At 36.0% G+C, this 16,863-nt stretch overlaps 1 protein-coding gene across 1 annotated transcript; it reads left to right on the top strand.

Moving 5' to 3' along the window:
- Positions 1–416: 416 nt before the first annotated feature.
- On the top strand, positions 417–16,304 carry RTRAF (RNA transcription, translation and transport factor). Its single transcript, XM_054567569.1, has 8 exons — positions 417–610; positions 2,183–2,307; positions 4,955–5,054; positions 9,571–9,657; positions 11,005–11,093; positions 13,426–13,494; positions 15,803–15,851; positions 15,980–16,304. Exons 1-8 carry the CDS (start codon positions 550–552, stop codon positions 16,132–16,134), a joined length of 735 nt encoding a protein of 244 aa, XP_054423544.1. The 5' UTR covers positions 417–549; the 3' UTR covers positions 16,135–16,304.
- Positions 16,305–16,863: the final 559 nt, after the last annotated feature.

Genomic DNA, 16,863 nt, shown 5'->3' with positions numbered 1-16,863 from the left:
CAACTATTACATAGTATTATGGTTGTATGTTTACCTGTGGATCACTCCCGAATAGTCTGAAAGGGACCTTGCTAAAAGTCTTTGTATTAGTAGTATTAGATGAGCACCTATTATGTAGGAGGCATTCAATGAATGAATGAATGAATACACTGAAAATACTAAACAGTAATTAATTCTACGACCCAGTGTGCGGGATGGTCAACAGTAGAAATTCCACACATACTATTTTCTGCATGCTGTATGAAGGCGGCGAGGAAACTGGCTTCTTAGTGGCTTTTTGTCTGTTGTACAAGTAGGAAGCTGACAATAAAGTTTATTTGAGCGTTGACGTGCCGACGTGGCTCCGCCCCCCCAGCCGAAGCCACGATTGGTGGGTATTCGCTGGCGGCCGCCTTTCCTAAGCCACGATTGGTGAAGGTCGCCCTCATTTCAGAGCGTCCAGGCGCCTGCCCACCCTCTCGCCGCGTCGCCGGTGCCTGCACCTCCAGCCGCTCCTCGCCTCTTCTCTCCCGGCTGAAGCCTGGGGGACCAGAGCGAGAAGCCGGCACCATGTTCCGACGCAAGCTGACAGCCCTTGACTACCACAACCCTGCCGGCTTCAACTGCAAAGGTGAGGCGGCAGTCCCGGGTCGGCTGCGCGCCATGGAACCCACTGGTCGGCGCGCTCTCAGCGTCCCCCACCCGAGCTCCCTACCCGGATCCTCGGCGGCCCTGTCTACCCCAGGGGCCCGGGCCATGCTGTCCTTTTGGCCTCCGAGCACCTCTGCTTTCCGCTGCCGTTCCCCCCCCCCCCCCCCCCACCCCCTGTCTCCGGCCACGCCTGGGCTTCGGAGCCCCCTCACCCACTCCCGACTCAGTACCTTCTCTATCCGCACTTCTAAACTCCAGACAGACGCCCAAGCCACTCCCAGACCCCGAGCACATTAGAGGAAAAGTACTCGCTTTCTAACTTACTCCGATTACTTGGGCGATACTTTGAGAACCTGCTGTGGGCTAGCGAAGGGCTGAAAACTGAGGAAGATGTTAAGTAATTTGAAGACTAGTTTACTGGCCGCCAGGAACTAATGAGTCGGGGTGGGAGACACTCAAAAGCCAGCTAGCAGTTTGAAATCAAGATCCTACATTATGAAGCCCAGGACCGAGATAGCGTTTGAGTAAGCGGTGTAGTAACAGGCTAATTATTACCTTGCGTGGGCCGTGCAAAAAAAGTTGATAGCAGGTGAACGGGGTGGTTGAACTGTAAATACAAAGGTTTTTAGCATTTTATAGCATTAAAAATGTTTAAAGTAATTGACTTTGCTGCCCAGGGTTACTTACCTGCTATCCACTGTGTATTTGCTTCCAAAGTTCCAAAGTCTGTGGTAGAAGAGTAAGTTTGAAAAGTGATCCAGCTACAGCCTGGGATGCTTAAACCATTGTATAATTCTCAAGACTTCATAATGGAAGCTTGAATTTGAAAGTGAAAAAATTCCTAAGCAGGATGATAATGTTTTGTTGATCTCATGGAGAAGCGTCTCAGTTTTTAGAATCTTGTTTTTCTACTTTGCCTTCGATTTAACAAAAAAAAGGGTGAGTGGCGGTAGTAGATCGGGATTGGAATCTTTGAGCCTCAGTTTTTCTCTTCTGTGAAAGGGAGATACTACCTCAAAAGCGTGTGGAAGGAGTGAATGAAGCAACATGTATTTTCTCATGTGTGCACTTAATGGGCTGTAACAGTGACAATAGTATTGTTCTGTCGTGTCATTTAATTTTTGTACTTTATTATTATTTTGCTATAAATTTAACCTTGTCCCATCCCGCTCTGCAAAGGACTGGAATAATAACACGTAGATAACAAAACTATCTGCCATACACTTTTTAATCTTTTTTTATTTCATTTAATCTATATAACAGCTCTATAAAGTAAGTCTTATTATTACCCCTATTTTGTAACTCAAGAATTTGAGGCACAGAAAATTTAGGTGATTAGCCCAAGTTTACACAACCATTAAGTGTCTGGAACCAGAGTTTGAATTTAGACCAGGACATTTTTAATCTGTTGATCCATGGTCTGCAGTTTCAACTCCTACTTCAAGCAGTTGAATTAACTTACTATTATGGAGTTTCGAAAAATTTCACAAGACCATTTGTTTGTGGGAAAGGAAATGCGCCTCCAGTAATTTATATGGTACTTTTGTTGCAGATGAAACAGAATTTAGAAACTTTATTGTTTGGCTTGAAGACCAGAAAATCAGACACTACAAGATTGAAGACAGAGGTAATTTAAGAAACATCCACAGCAGTGACTGGCCCAAGTTCTTTGAAAAGGTAATGAATTAGAAAATAAAAAAACTTTAGAGCTTCTCTAAAAATTTTATGAAGACAGACAAGCTTAAAATTTACATCGTTCTTTTAAAATAAAAATAATGATCAGTGTTAGAAGAGCTGGATTTCAGGATTTAACTTTCTTTCACTTTTAGAGTAAATTATGTTCTCTCTTCCTACCAAGCTTTTGGTATTAGAAATATTTGTGCCCGGAAACACTGTGAGGTTCCTTAAATAAACAGTGATGTACATATATTCTATAAATGGTAAAAATGGCCAAAATAATAATTTTGGCATTAGACTAAAATTGTAGCAATAATACTTAGATTAAAATAAGATATTGATATGCTTAAAAATTAAAATTGTCTTGTTTATTATTATGTTTAACATACACACATCTTGTGTACAATAGTAATAGTCATAAAAGGTCTTATATGTCTATTTTATGTTTGTGACTAGAATAATTTTTACATGGACTGTTTAATTTTAATACTACCTTTGCATAAAAAGAATTGTTTCAAATTAGAATAAAAATCACATTTACAATATCATTACTTGCATTAAACATTTTTATTGGCTCTATTACTTTAATGAGTTAAGGTATTCCCTTGAAAAAATATGAAAAAGATAAAATTTTTCATTTGCTGGAGCAAAGTGATTAGGTACCTAACTTTCTTCTTAGAGATTTTATAAGTTAGAGGATTGAATGGATTACATACTAGCTCTATGACTGTGGGCAAGTTTATTAACCTTTCTGTGTCTCAGTGTGCTTATCAATAAATGGGAATAACAGTGGTACCTATATCATAGGGGTGGCGTGTGTTGTTAATCAGTGATTATAAATATACCTGTTGGCAGAGTGCCTGGCCCACAGCAAATGCTGTATGCTTATTCCACTGTCTCTGTTACCATTACATTATTGCCACTCCTAGATTATTTTCCTTTTTTCTTTAAAAATATATCTGAAAATTTTTATAGGCTTAAAATTTTGAGATATGTTATTAAGATTTTACATTTGTTTATATCACATCTTGCATATGGCCAATTCATTTGTACAAGACTATATACAAAGTTCTGCATGTAGAGGGGTATTTGAAGAATACAGTAATTCACCCCTACCTTGTCTATGGATTTTTTTGAGGTTTCAGTTATCTGTTACCAACCACTGTCTGAAAATATTAAATGGAAAATTCCAGAAATAATTCATTAATTTTAAATTGTGCGCTATTCTGAATATCAACCTCACAGTGTCCCATCCTTTCTCAGAAGCGAATCATCCCTTTTCCCAGTGTATCCACGCTGTACACACTACTCACTTATTAGCTGTCTCAGTTATCAGATCATCTGTCATGGTTTCATAGTACTTGTGTTTAAGTGGTCCTTATTGACAGAAGGTCAGTGATAGCCTAACTACATCATTAACGTCTACATCGGTCCTCTCACCTCATTTCATATAGGCATTGTATCATTTCACATCATCACAAGAAGAGGGTAAGTACAATATGTGATTTTGAGAGACCACATTCACATAATTTTTATTACAGTCTATTGTTATATTTTATTAATTTTTAACCTTTTACTGTACCTAATTTATAAAGTATATCATAGATATATATGTATAGGCAAAAACATAGTATATGTCAGGTTTGGTATTATCCAAGATTTCAAGCATCCACTGAGAGTCTTGGAACATACTCTCTGCAGGTAATGGGGGACAGCTATATAAAAAAATTTCTGAGAAGAACACCAAAAAGTAACAGCAGGATAACTTAAAGATAGATATATTGGAACATCCAACTAGATATATTATCCTTCACTTTAGTCTTTGGAATGATGTTGTTGCTTAAAGGATATTTGTAACTTCTTTTGAAATTACTTTTAGGTCATGAGACATCTTTGGAATATACCTAATATTGGCAATTTTTTAATTTTGAAGGTGGATTTACTTTTTTAGATCATGACCAAATCTTGTGAATGAGGTGTTTTGTTTTTTAAAGCCAGGGAATAAAATTTTTGGTTAGGAAGTGAGTTATGGCTTGAAACCCCTGATTAATTATCCCTAAAGGGAGCTCTGTAAGTTCCGAGTAATAGCAGTGGTCCTGGAATTAGATTTTAAGCTCCTAAGAGACTCATTTGAAGAAGACTCATTTGACACTAATTTCGATATATAGTTTCTGTTGTGCACTTAAATTTGTTTCTTACACTGTACATGTTACATGACTTACTGTCTTCAGTGGCATTTCCATAGCGTAGTAGCTAAGGTTAAGATATTAATTACTTTAATATTATATCCTTTGTTTTCAGAGTTTTTAAAAAAATTTAATTGTTCTATGTGTATTGAGACCTGAAATCAGAAAGTTTAGATTCAGGTCCCAGATCTATGGCGTGTGACTGTTGGCAAGTGTTAACCTCTCTAGGCCTCAGTTTTCTTATCTAAAAAATGAGGAAGTAATTCTATGTCAGTGGTGCCCTACCTGGAATCTGCAAAAGTATTTCAAAAAGCCTGATGGAAATACTTCACTTAAGGTGGTATGCTTAAATGTTACAAGAAATTCTTCGAGGTCCTAACTAAGGTATCTTTTAAATTGACCATTTTTTTGATTCTGTGACTTTATAGTAATAATGAAACTGAATTTTTTCCCCCTCACAGTATCTCACAGATGTTAACTGTCCTTTCAAGATTCAAGATCGACAAGAAGCAATTGACTGGCTTCTTGGTTTAGCTGTTAGACTTGAATATGGAGATAATGGTATGTTTTGTGGGAAATGTGTATTTTAAAGAGAAGAGAGAAAAGGTGGGAAAGGAGTGTAAAAATGTAGGGAACACCAGATTGTGTTTCTGTGTCTTAAACTTTTGGTTCATTTTAAGGTTTATATGTCCTCATGTTCCTTTTCAGCATCTATTTAAGAACTAACTATTTTGGTAACCATTCTTCTCTGCCTAATACTCACCACCCCCCACCTCCCAAATTGTCTGGGAAAGAATTTTCTTTGCTAAAATTAAGAGTCTCTTTTTTTATCATGAAAAATTAAAAGCACTGTCTTTCATTGGTAATTAGGTGTTTTGTTTTTGTTTTTTAGAATTTAGAAATGCTGTCTTCTGGAGAAGGCTAATTGAATGTGTTCTGACAAAGTAGTGTTACTTTGCTAAATTCACCTTTGCACCTTAGGCTTTCAAGTCAAATTGTTGTTAGTGTCCCAGAATTGATAGGATTTCAGAGTGTTGGTTGCAGCAGGGAATTTTATAAGAGACTGAAACATGTCTAAAGCCAGTATATACTGTAGACCAAAATATATTTATTACTCATGTGTAATGTCATTTTATTATAGATACTTATATTATTGGAAGCTTTTGAATATTAATATCTGTAGTAAACAAGTTTTCCAGTAAACTCATGTTTCCTCTCAGACCATTTCATTTGGAAAGGCCTGCTAACATCTAAATGCAAGATCAGATTATCTTATCTTACCTTCATTCTCTGCATTTTATGTTCTTTCTTATGGGACTCTCAGTTCCGGTTCTCTTAATCGTTTGCTTTTGAAGCCTTTTGATATCTTTGACTACTCCCTTTTCTTCCCATCCAGTTTTCATCTATCTTTTCCCATGTCTGTTTTATCTTTTCTCCATTCCCACTATTTGGTTTCCAAAAATATCTCCTATTATAGTCATTGCTTTTCCATTTTCTGCAACAGGAATGCCAGGCTCTGTAGCCTGGTGTTCAGGACCTTCGATAACCGGTATCTAGCCAGTATTCATATACTTGATATTCCAGCCAAACTAGAATAATGCTGGTACTGGTTTCGTCTCTCTTTTTCCTCCCCTCAATTTCTTGGCTTACATTTTCCTTCTACTAATGTGCCATTTCACTGTATTCTTTAAACATCTAAATCCAGTTCGTCCTTGTAAGATCCAGCACAACTACCAAGTAGCATTTCCTTCTGAATTTTCATAGCTTTTAACTCTGTAGTTTATAAGTCATTCACTACTTTTCATTTTGCTTATGTCTTATTTTTCCCACTAAGTTATAAGCTCATACTCAGTTTTGTTTTTTACATGTTATCTCTATTACTTTCCTCTTGCTTGTAGCAAATTACCACAAATTCATGGACTTAAAATTTATTATTTTATTGTCTTGGAGGTCAGAAGTCCAGCATCAGTCTTACCTGGACTTAAAAGTCAGGTTGTTGACAGGTTCTTTTGGAAGTCCTAAGGGGGGCCAAAGATCCATTTCTTTGTCTTTTTCACCTTCTGGAGGTTGCCTATATTCCTTGACTTTGCCCCTTTATCTTTAAATCTAACAGCATAGCATTTTCAGTCTTTCTGTGACTCTTATTTCCATTGTTGCTTCTCTAACTGATCATCCTGCCTCCCTCTTATAAGGGAGGCTATGATTACATTGGGCCCACCTGGATATTCCAGGGTACTCCTTCCATTTCAAGGTTATTAATTTAATCACATCTGCCAACTCTCTTTTGCATGTAAGGTAACATTCACAGTTTGCAGGGATTGGGAGGGAACATGGGCATCTTTGGCGAGGAGTGGGAGGTCATGATTCTGTCTGCACAGTACCTGATACAGCTTCTTGCATACAGTAGATGAATTTATCTACTTTGAGATGTTTGTCAAATGCAGTATATGAATGTACACATATTCTAGTATGGCGCATCAACCAAGTTCAGACTTAGATTTCAGAAGCCTCATGGCAGAAAAGCTCCAGGATTTTTTTGTTTTTTAATTTAAATTTTAGTTTAAAAGAAAATATTTATGAATAAATGTTGTAATCATAAGCCTTGGTCACATTAGTTAATTTTTAGGACCTTTAGGAATGTCTTTATCCTGGGTTTTCAGCTATTTCCAAATGAAATTGTAGTCACATCTCAGATTTATTTGTTTTATTTATTCCATTTGTCCTCTTTTATAATTTCAAAGTAGGTTACTTAGGTCCCAGTAACTGTGGGTACCATATGATCATGTATCTCTACAATTGACTGTATCTCTCACATACATTTATTTCTCAACTAATAGCATGGTATTTTTTTAATTAATAAAAAGACTGAAGTTAAATCTAAAATAAATATTTGATATTGAAATTTATATTTGAATTTTACTTGAATTATAGTTGCAAAGTAAATGATACCAAAAGTATTAAAAATCTAAACTAGAAAACAAGTTTTTGTGTAATATTAAAAACAGATTCTTTGGGAAGAGGGATAAAGTAGTAATACTGTCTCCTATCAGTAGAAGGCACTGTTGTTCTTTTGTGGTTTTACATTTACATGTTATCAGTTGTCTTGACTTTAAGTCATTTAAAAGTTTAATTCTTACTTAATGAAACCATTGTGAATTTTTATTGCGTTTTAATATTTTTATAGTGTTTTGCCAGCTCAGCAATTAAAGTGATTAAAATCTCACTTTTTGTCTTTTAACTTTTTTGATGTAAATTCAGGTTTACAGAAAACTGTAAAAATAGTACAACAAATTTTCTTATACCCATATTTTGCAAATATTAACATTTAATTCATTTGCCTTGTCCTTTTCTCTATATCAGGCATACATGATTTTTTTCTAAACCATTTAATACTAAATTGTAGGTGATCCTGTGTTTACCTGTAAGTATTTTAATGCACATTTTCTAAATGTACGTAACTACAAGACATTTATCAAAATCAGGAAATTAACTCTGATTCAGTACTCTTCTCGATAGCCATTACTCACATTTTACCAATTGTTTCAGTAATATTCTTTATACCAAAACAACAATGTAATCCTTGATCATGTGTTGCATTCAATTGTTGTGTCTCTTTAGTCTCCTATAATCTGGAGAAGTTCCAGAGTCTTTATTTGGGCTTCATGACACTGACATGTAGTTTATAGAATGATCCTCAGTTTGGGTGTTTCCTCCTGATTAGATTTAGGGTTTGTACTCCTCTTAAGAATAACACAGAAGTGATGTTGCGTTCTTTTAAATGCATGATCTCTAGAGGCATGTGTCAGTGATATGTGTGATTACTGGCCCTACTACTCTGATCACTTGGTTAGGGTTTCTTCATTCTAAAGTTACTCTTTCCCCTTTGTAATAAATACATGTATTGTTGGAACATATTTTGAGATGTCGCTGTGCTTTTGCTCCCCAGGCTTTCCACCTAGCTTTAGCATTCATTTAATGATTCTCATGAGTCAGTTCTGTTGTTGGTGATTGCCAAATGATGGTTTTCTAATTCTATCATTCTTTCTACATTTGTTGGTTTTCTACCTTAAGAAGGCACTTTCCTGTCTTTCCAGTTTATTTAAATCAGTTTGAGTATGTGGATTCTTATTTTACTCAGTAGGACATAATCTTTTTTGTCATGGTATGTTGTATTTTGATATTTAGGCTGTCCTTATTTGGCCTGTGGGGGCTCCTCTAAGCTAACTCCTGTGTGATTTAAATTTTAACACTCTTGTTTTCTCTCATTTCGTTAGCAATTCATACAGTCATTATAGCCATACATAGCATTCTGGACCTTAAGTTTTGTGTATTAAATATTTTTCCAGTAAAAGTTATGAACTCTACTTTTGGAATTCTGGCTTTCAAGTCTCCATGAAATAGGTTGAGGTTTGTATATGATGTTGTATTGTTTGAAGTGCTGACTTTTTTTAAAGATTGTATTATTTTTAGAGAGAGGGGAAGAGAGGGAGAGAAACATCCATGTGAGAGAGGAACACTGATCAGTTGCTTCTCACATGTGCCCAACTAGGGACTGAAACCACAGCGCAGGCATGTGCCCTGACCTGTAATCCAACCAGTGACCTTTCACTTGATAGAACAATGCTCCACCGTGAGCCACACCAGTCAGGGCCAAAGTACTGATTTTTCGGAAGGCAGAGTTTTTGGGTTCTGTGTACAGCATTCAAAAGATTTTGGAAGAAACTTTTTAGTGAGTTTGCATTTAATCTCATGTAACTACATTTACGATCTTCTTACTCTTCTACCCCTACCAAGTTTCAGGGGAAGCTGTAAAAGCAGGCTATCTCTGCCAACATTTAGGTAACATTTGAAATGTATTACTTAAACGTAATGCATTTGTGTAAGGTATTCAGTAATCATTTTAGCTTAGTTAGAAAGCTATAATCAACATTGTTTTCTGTTGGATTTTTTAAAAGCAAAAATACTTTTAGTTGGATGAGTTGTCTTATAACCAGTTTGGTGCAAATTCAGTAAATAAGCAATGTTTGTTTTACCTTACGTTGCAGTTTTACAAATTGCATATTGCCTATTTTTACAGCTGAAAAATACAAGGACTCAGTATCTGATAATACAAAAAATGCTGACAATGTAGCTAAAAATGCAGAGCCACTGATCAATTTGGATGGTAAGTACAGTAGACCCCATTATCCACAGTTTTGCTTCGCATGCGTTCAGTTAACCTGTAGTCACTGCTGCCCAAAAATATTAAATGCAAAATTTCAGAAATGAACCATTTATTTTCAGTTGCACACCATTCTGAATAGCATGATGAAGTCTTGCACCATCCTGCCCGGTCTGTGAATAAAGCCTTTGTTCAGCATATCCATTCTCTAATGTCTTGGTAGCCAGCTGGGGTATCCCATTGACTGGCATGGTATCCCAGTGCTTGTGTTCAGGGAACCCTTATTTTACTTCATGGCCCCAAAACACAGGAGTTGTGTTGCTGGCAGTTCAAATATGCCAAAGAGAAAGCTCTAAAGTTCTAAGTGAAAAGATATGTATGTATAGAAAAAAAACAAACAGTATATATGGGATTTGGTACTATGCCGGTTTTAGGCATCTTCTGGGGGTCTTGGAACAGGTCCCCCTTGGATAAGGAGAGATGACTGTGTAAATGCTTAAAAATGATAAACATTTTTAGTTCCTTAAATGTTTTGTACTACTCAAATGCTCTGGGTTTACTTGGTAGTATTCTGCTTCATGCAGGCAACATTTGCAAGGATATTTTATTCTCTATGATGTTTTCTGTTGTCAGTTACAATGTGCTTTTTCCCTCCTCTTGTTGAATATCTGAATGTTAAAATGCTACTTTTTGCTCTTCTCATTGCATTGTGGAGGTTTTGATTTGTATTTAATCATGGTGATGATTGTTTGCCTTCCCCAATACATAACATTTTTCCTAATCTAATATGACACTATGAGAAAGTGGTAAAATTTTTCATTATTTTAAATCCCAGATGTCTTAGTAAGTCTCCTTTTAAAAGTATAAAAGGGTCTAATTACTTAGGTTATAACAATATGTTAAATAATTCTTTTCACTGATTCAATGTGACCTATAATTTGAGTTATCCTTATGAACTAATAAGCTACTTGGACACTCGAGAGCTGCTGCTTAGAGAAAAGGTTTTGGGAAAACTGTCCATTGAAGGGATCTATGTAATAAAATTAATAGCTTTCGGAAGAAGTGTTAATTAAAAGAGCTGCTTAAGTGGACCTTGCAGAAAAAGTTATAGGACAAATCTAGTATGAGTTCATTTAGTCATTTATCGAATTACTCAGTTTAGCTGATTAATAAGAAAACTATCTCATCACTATGTAGTTGTTGATACCACTGCACCACTCTCTCAGCCCCAGTTTTAAAAATTAGGATTTGTTACTGGAAAATTCAAAATGTTTTTTGTAAGTTTACATGTTTATATGTGTCTGAATACATGTTTGCAGAGCTCTAAGTTCCCATTTTAATCTTTTCTAGTAAATAATCCTGATTTTAAGGCTGGTGTAATGGCTTTGGCTAACCTTCTTCAGATACAGCGTCATGATGATTACCTGGTAATGCTTAAGGTGAGTTTCATATTCTTGATTCTTGGCAGAAACTCTGTCTATATTGTTTTAAACTTCATTTTCAAAAAATTAACTTTTTGAAATTTAAATTTATGGCTGAATGAAATGTGGAGGAATGTGGGACATAAAACAGAGTTCATCTGTTTTAGATTAACTAGTAATAACTAATGTCAAAGAGTGTTGACCCTGTGCCTGCCACTGTGCTTAAGTCCTTTTGCAAAGATGATTTCACTCAGTCCTCCCAACAACCCTAGACATAGATGCTAATATTTTTCTTTTTAATATATCTATAAAGAAACAGATTTAAAGAGAATAAATGTCCAAGATGACACAAAAATGGTAGAGCCAGGATTTTAATATAGGCACACTGACCTTGTGGTTCATTTTTTTTCCCTGTATCACCCCACTTACGTTTATTCAGTCCTTTTAAAGATTCATGGTATGTATTCATTAAGCTGGTGGGAAATGACAAATTAGTAATGGTGAATTTGGTGAAAAGAAACATACTCCAAAGCCTCTTTGAGAGGGGAATGAATGTTCTGCCTTCCAAGTCACCCATCAGAGATTCATCCTCGGTTCATACCTCCACTTCAGGAACCACCCAATGGTCTGAAAGGCCTCCTATTTCTGAGAGGAAAAATACGCTCATACATCAGATTTATGCCAAGTAATTGTGATAGTACAGTGGGGTCAGGAGGAAAGGAGTGGTACTTAAGTTGCCAGATTTGGAAATTATGTTAGAAATTACTGATTTTTATGAGAAATTGAAGTTTTAGTTTTTCATAAAAATCTACACCTTGTGCATATAAATTACTTTTAAGCTCCTTTGCAGTAAATTAAATAATTTCACTGTACCCACCAGAGATTAAGCCATAATTGATTCTGCCTTTTAGAACTGTTATATATTAAAATTGCAGTTAAAACAAGGGAAAGACTGTTTCATTCTTGGATTATTATAACTCTGTATACTGAATCTGATTGTCAACTTGGATTTTCTCAACTCAAATTTGGATGTCAAGAGACAAAAAGTTGCTTTCAGTGAAATTTAGCTCTTTCAAAGGCTTGATCCTTACTCGGGCAATTATGTAAATTGCTTTGGAACAATTTTACAATATTGACATCAGCTTTAATCATAAGCTAGGAAGAGAAATAGACAATGTTAGCATTTTGGGGATACTTTTCATTAGACTTTAAACGCCCAGTGGGAAAAAATAAAAGCTGTAATCATAAGCTTAATAAAATACTAATCCTAGCTGCATGATTGTCCTTTTCAGTTATTTTAAGAAGCATTCAGACAATACATAATAATATGAAAAACATCTTCATAGTTTTGCCAAGAATAGATTCAGTATATTAACTGTTTGACGGACTGTTTACATTTGCAGTCACTGTTAAAGATTAGTTTATCCTTTTCACATGTAGCACTTGGTTTGCTTTTATTTAAAAAAAATTTCCAGCCCTGGCGGGTGTGGCTCAGTTGGTTAGGCATCATCCTGCAAACTGATAGGTTGCGGTCCTGGTCAAGGCATAAGCCTGGGTTGCAGATTGGGTGCCCAGTCAGGGCAGGAGCAGGAGGCAGCTAATCGATGTTTCTCTCTCACATCCACGTTTCTCTCCCTCTTTCTCCCCCCCCCCCCCGCCCCCGCCCCCTAAAATCAGTAAGATTTTTAAAAACTAAAAAAAAATTTTTTTTCTAGTTTTCATACTTAATTTTTGAGTTCTAATTGTCATCCATTAATTAAAATTCCATTAAAAGATCTTTTGTTTGAGTTTGTGAAGGTGCACACATGCACTTGTGTCTGCCATAATAAAATGCTTTGGTGATTAAAAAACAATGTTCTATGAAAGATTTGAAAACATCTTATTATAATTAATGAAGTGAAAAAGCAGGGACAGTGTGTATGATGTGCTGCCCTTGCGTCAGAGATTGCATGTTTGTGGCATGTTTGTCTCCACATGCTTGTAATTTATTAAGAGTGCTGGTATGGATACACAAGGATCTGGTAACAATGATTATCTTCTGGAAGGCTATCTGAGGCCTAATGGAAAGGAGACCTAATTTTTACCATGTATCCTTCATTTACCACCTACATGAGTTACCTGTTCAAAAAATGTTTTAAATTTCTTGAAGCATCATTCCACATTGTTAAATAGTAAATGTGAGAATTTTTATAACAGTATCAGTTTTGTTTTTTATTTTTAATGCGGAGTTTGTTTAATGAACTAGGTAATTCTAATTTCATCAGAGCGGGCATTGTTATTATCTAAACTCAGAAGAAAAGATGACAAACAGCCAATGAAAACTAAAAATGGTATTTTTGGGGTTTCTTAGGCAATTCGCATTTTGGTCCAGGAGCGCCTGACACAAGATGCAATTGCTAAAGCAAATCAAACAAAAGAGGTACGTGAATTTAAAATAAAGTCTAAATTAATTTTTAATGAAAGTTTCTTCTGGCATTGTCATGGGTTTAAACTTTGCATGTATCTACTTAAGATATCTATTCTGTGTTAGACCTACCCAGTGAAAGGATAGTTCACCTTAAGGGGATTGAGTTTGGTTCCTAAGCAAGTAGTACCCAGTCATTTTGGGTGGAAAATGACCTCATGTTTACCTCCCTTCATACCTTGTAGAAATGACTAAAAGCACAGTCTACCAGTACAAACCACTGCACATACCTAGTTGAAGTTTATTAAAAAGAATGTGCCCTTGTTATTTTGACTAATTGCTGGGAAACAGGACACATCTTCTCTGTTAATAATTTTCTGTTCGACCTAAATCCTATCCTTGCTCTTTTGTTTCCTCAGAGAAATCTCTTGTTCTTTTATCCTCTTTTCTAGCATAAAACATTTGTAACTTGAGTAAGGTCATCTAATTGCTAAGTGATTGAGCTTTAGGCAATCTGATTCAAGAACCTGTGCTCTTACAGTGGGTGGGAAAAGGGTCCATATGTGGTGGTTTACATGAGGTAGTTGATGTGTCCCAGGTGAAGGGGGATGAGAAGAGAGAGTGAAGGGTTCAGGGTACAGGTGACTGAAACTTACCTTTCCGTCGTGCTTTGTAGAATGAGAAAACTACATCATCACTCTCTTTCCCTTAATAATTCTGGGATGTTTTTAGATGAACTGTACCAGAAACCTAAATGTCCCTAAAGTCTCATTGACTATGGGGCAGTACAGAGCATGTCCTCATGGGTTAGGCAGCAGCAGCTGCAGGTGTCTGACGGTGCCCCTTCCTGCTGTGTAGATGTTGCAGCAAGTGCCTTTGGTATAGCTGGGTCCTGGTCCTTTTTGCCTCCCCAGAGTCCCCAGTGTCACATGTTGTCCTCTGACTCTGTCTTTAGCAAGGCCCAGCAGTGTTAAAAGGTTATTAATGCCAGGCAAGTATAGTCCCCTCTAAAAGACACTCGGTTGCTTTTAAATGTTCTTATTGCCTTATTAATTATGCATGAATCCAGCCACTGGAAATTGGGTTAAAGATCAGCCTATTTCTCCCACATATAGAACAGACAGTAAATTGTGCTGGCATAATAAATTCATTGATTCAGTAAAACTATGCCTTTGGTTTGAAAGGCAGTGCAAATAAGGGCATAGCCAAATCACTGCTTTTGTTTGCAAAGTAAAATTTAGTTTTATATTCAATGCTCCACATAAATCTTAGTTTTAATGTCATTTCAAAATATACCATGCCATAATACAATAAAGTAGAGAAATTTTACAGTTGTGTATGGTTTGTAACCATACATAACTAGCATGTGGTCATCTTCAGTCATAGCTTTTCCTTGGTCTTTTGTCAGACAAAGGGGAAAGCAGAGCCTCCGGTACCAGACTGACATAGGAGGCCACTTAGTACAATTCTACTCTTTAGTTTTGCTCACTGAATTCTCATACCCGTTTGTTTCTGCACTTAAATAATGTGTTTATTATTAGCTATTTTGAAGCAGATGGAGCCTAAGTAGATTTTTACCAATACATTAGGCAAGAATTGAGTAGTGTCAGCTTAGTATTTGTAGCATTAAAAGTATGGTGACTTTTTTTTACTGGTAATGATTTTAAACAGTTTAATCATCAGAACGTCTAGACTTCCTGTCATAGTTCATGAACTCCGTGTAGTTTGGCATGATCATGATCACCACCGTCACTATGTCTAGATGTATGTGCTGGCTGGAAGGTTAGCTAAATGGTTTTTAGAGTCTCTTCATTTTACCAGACTATTCAAAGTAATTTCAAAATGAACTATTAAAAGTGAAATTATATATAATTGATAAATAATGCTGGCTGAATTTTGCATATATTGCATATTTTAGATTTGTGAAATTTGCAAAGGCAATTAATGGCGCTTAGAAATAAACCTGCTTGAGGAAAGTAATGTGGAAAGTGGTCCGATTGCATTTGCCCTGCACTCTGCTGCTTAGTGTCGGTGAAATGCAGCAGAGCAGCCCTGCAGCAGAGGAGGAGCTGTTCTGTATGTCTGGCATCAGAGGACTGCACGGTTAGGGAGCTCGCTTTCCATTACGTCTAGAGGCCACTGTTTCCAAACTGGCTATAGTAGGGAGAACATCAAAATGCGAATTTAAAGAGAATTCTCAGTCCCCTTCCTGCTGTGACTAAAAGGGTTAAAATAACAAGAATAGCTAGCTGCTTTTCAGTTTCAGATGAGAAAAGAATGTAATACTTAACTAAAGTCTCATGCTGTCTTTTTTTTTTTTAAGGGATTGCCTGTTGCTTTGGATAAGCATATTCTTGGTTTTGACACAGGAGGTAAGTGATTTTGTTTTGATTAATTTAAACTACTTTCAGAGACTTGGTGAAAATTTGGGGGGAAATGAGTGAGTGAATGGTCTTAAATATGGAGGGTTAATGATTAATACCATGTTTCTTACAAATAGATGCAGTTCTTAATGAAGCTGCTCAAATTCTGCGATTGCTACATATAGAAGAGCTCAGAGAGCTACAGACGAAAATTAATGAAGCCATAGTAGCTGTTCAGGCAATTATTGCCGATCCAAAGACAGACCACAGACTGGGGAAAGTTGGAAGATGAACCTTTTAGGATATCAGCCTCTCACCTACTTAGTACAATTGGGAACCATGTACGCCTTGGTATGTGTTTTGAAATCAAACATCACATTTTCAAGGGAAGATCCCAGAAAATTGATGATGTTGTAGAGATTTACCATCATTGCTTTTTCTTTAATAAAGTTCAGGAAAGTGGATTTTTTTTTGACTGTCTGTTATGTTTATAATTAATCTGTCTTCCTCTGTGATTAAGGTACATGCCAACCCTCAACTTTGTTATAGAAACAATACAGATCCTCAAAAGTCGTAGGAAAACTTAAAATATTTTATTGATGTAATCTAGAAAATTTGAGAACTGATACATCTTTGGTATTTATAAATGTAGTAATTTCTGTTATTCTATAGAGGGACTTACAGACTCAGAAAACATAAATTGAAACATTGTAGCACCTTTTAATATAAATAGAAATGCACGGATGCAGAGGTAAAAAAAATTATCAAACTTTTGTTGGGAAACTGTAAATAAGCTGGTTCTTTCCCATCAGTTCTTCATAGCTTTCTCTAATTATGTCAAGGTTTATGACTTTAGGATTTTATTTTTATACTAGTCATATGTGCTTTAATTTCTTGGCCAAAAAGAACTCACAGTAAAAATCAGATTTTGGGTTCGTAACATATTTCTAATTGGTTCTTAGTTGAAAGACTATGACCTCTTAAATATATAAATGTTTATAAAAACTTGCTTTAATAAGCA

The sequence above is a fragment of the Pteronotus mesoamericanus genome, unplaced genomic scaffold, assembly GCF_021234165.1.
Source record: "Pteronotus mesoamericanus isolate MK-2021 breed Mesoamerican mustached bat unplaced genomic scaffold, CSHL_Meso_final contig_182, whole genome shotgun sequence".
In the NCBI taxonomy this organism is placed as follows: Eukaryota; Metazoa; Chordata; class Mammalia; order Chiroptera; family Mormoopidae; genus Pteronotus; species Pteronotus mesoamericanus.
This window is presented reverse-complemented; position numbering and strand designations above follow the sequence as displayed.

Bases quoted from the DNA above. Each gene is read 5' to 3' on its own strand.
- RTRAF (XM_054567569.1), top strand. From the start codon at position 550: ATGTTCCGACGCAAGCTGACAGCCCTTGACTACCACAACCCTGCCGGC. The intron at 11,094-13,425 runs GTGAGTTTCATA...GGGGTTTCTTAG, and splicing joins ATTACCTGGTAATGCTTAAG to GCAATTCGCATTTTGGTCCA. The intron at 13,495-15,802 runs GTACGTGAATTT...TTTTTTTTTAAG, and splicing joins AAGCAAATCAAACAAAAGAG to GGATTGCCTGTTGCTTTGGA.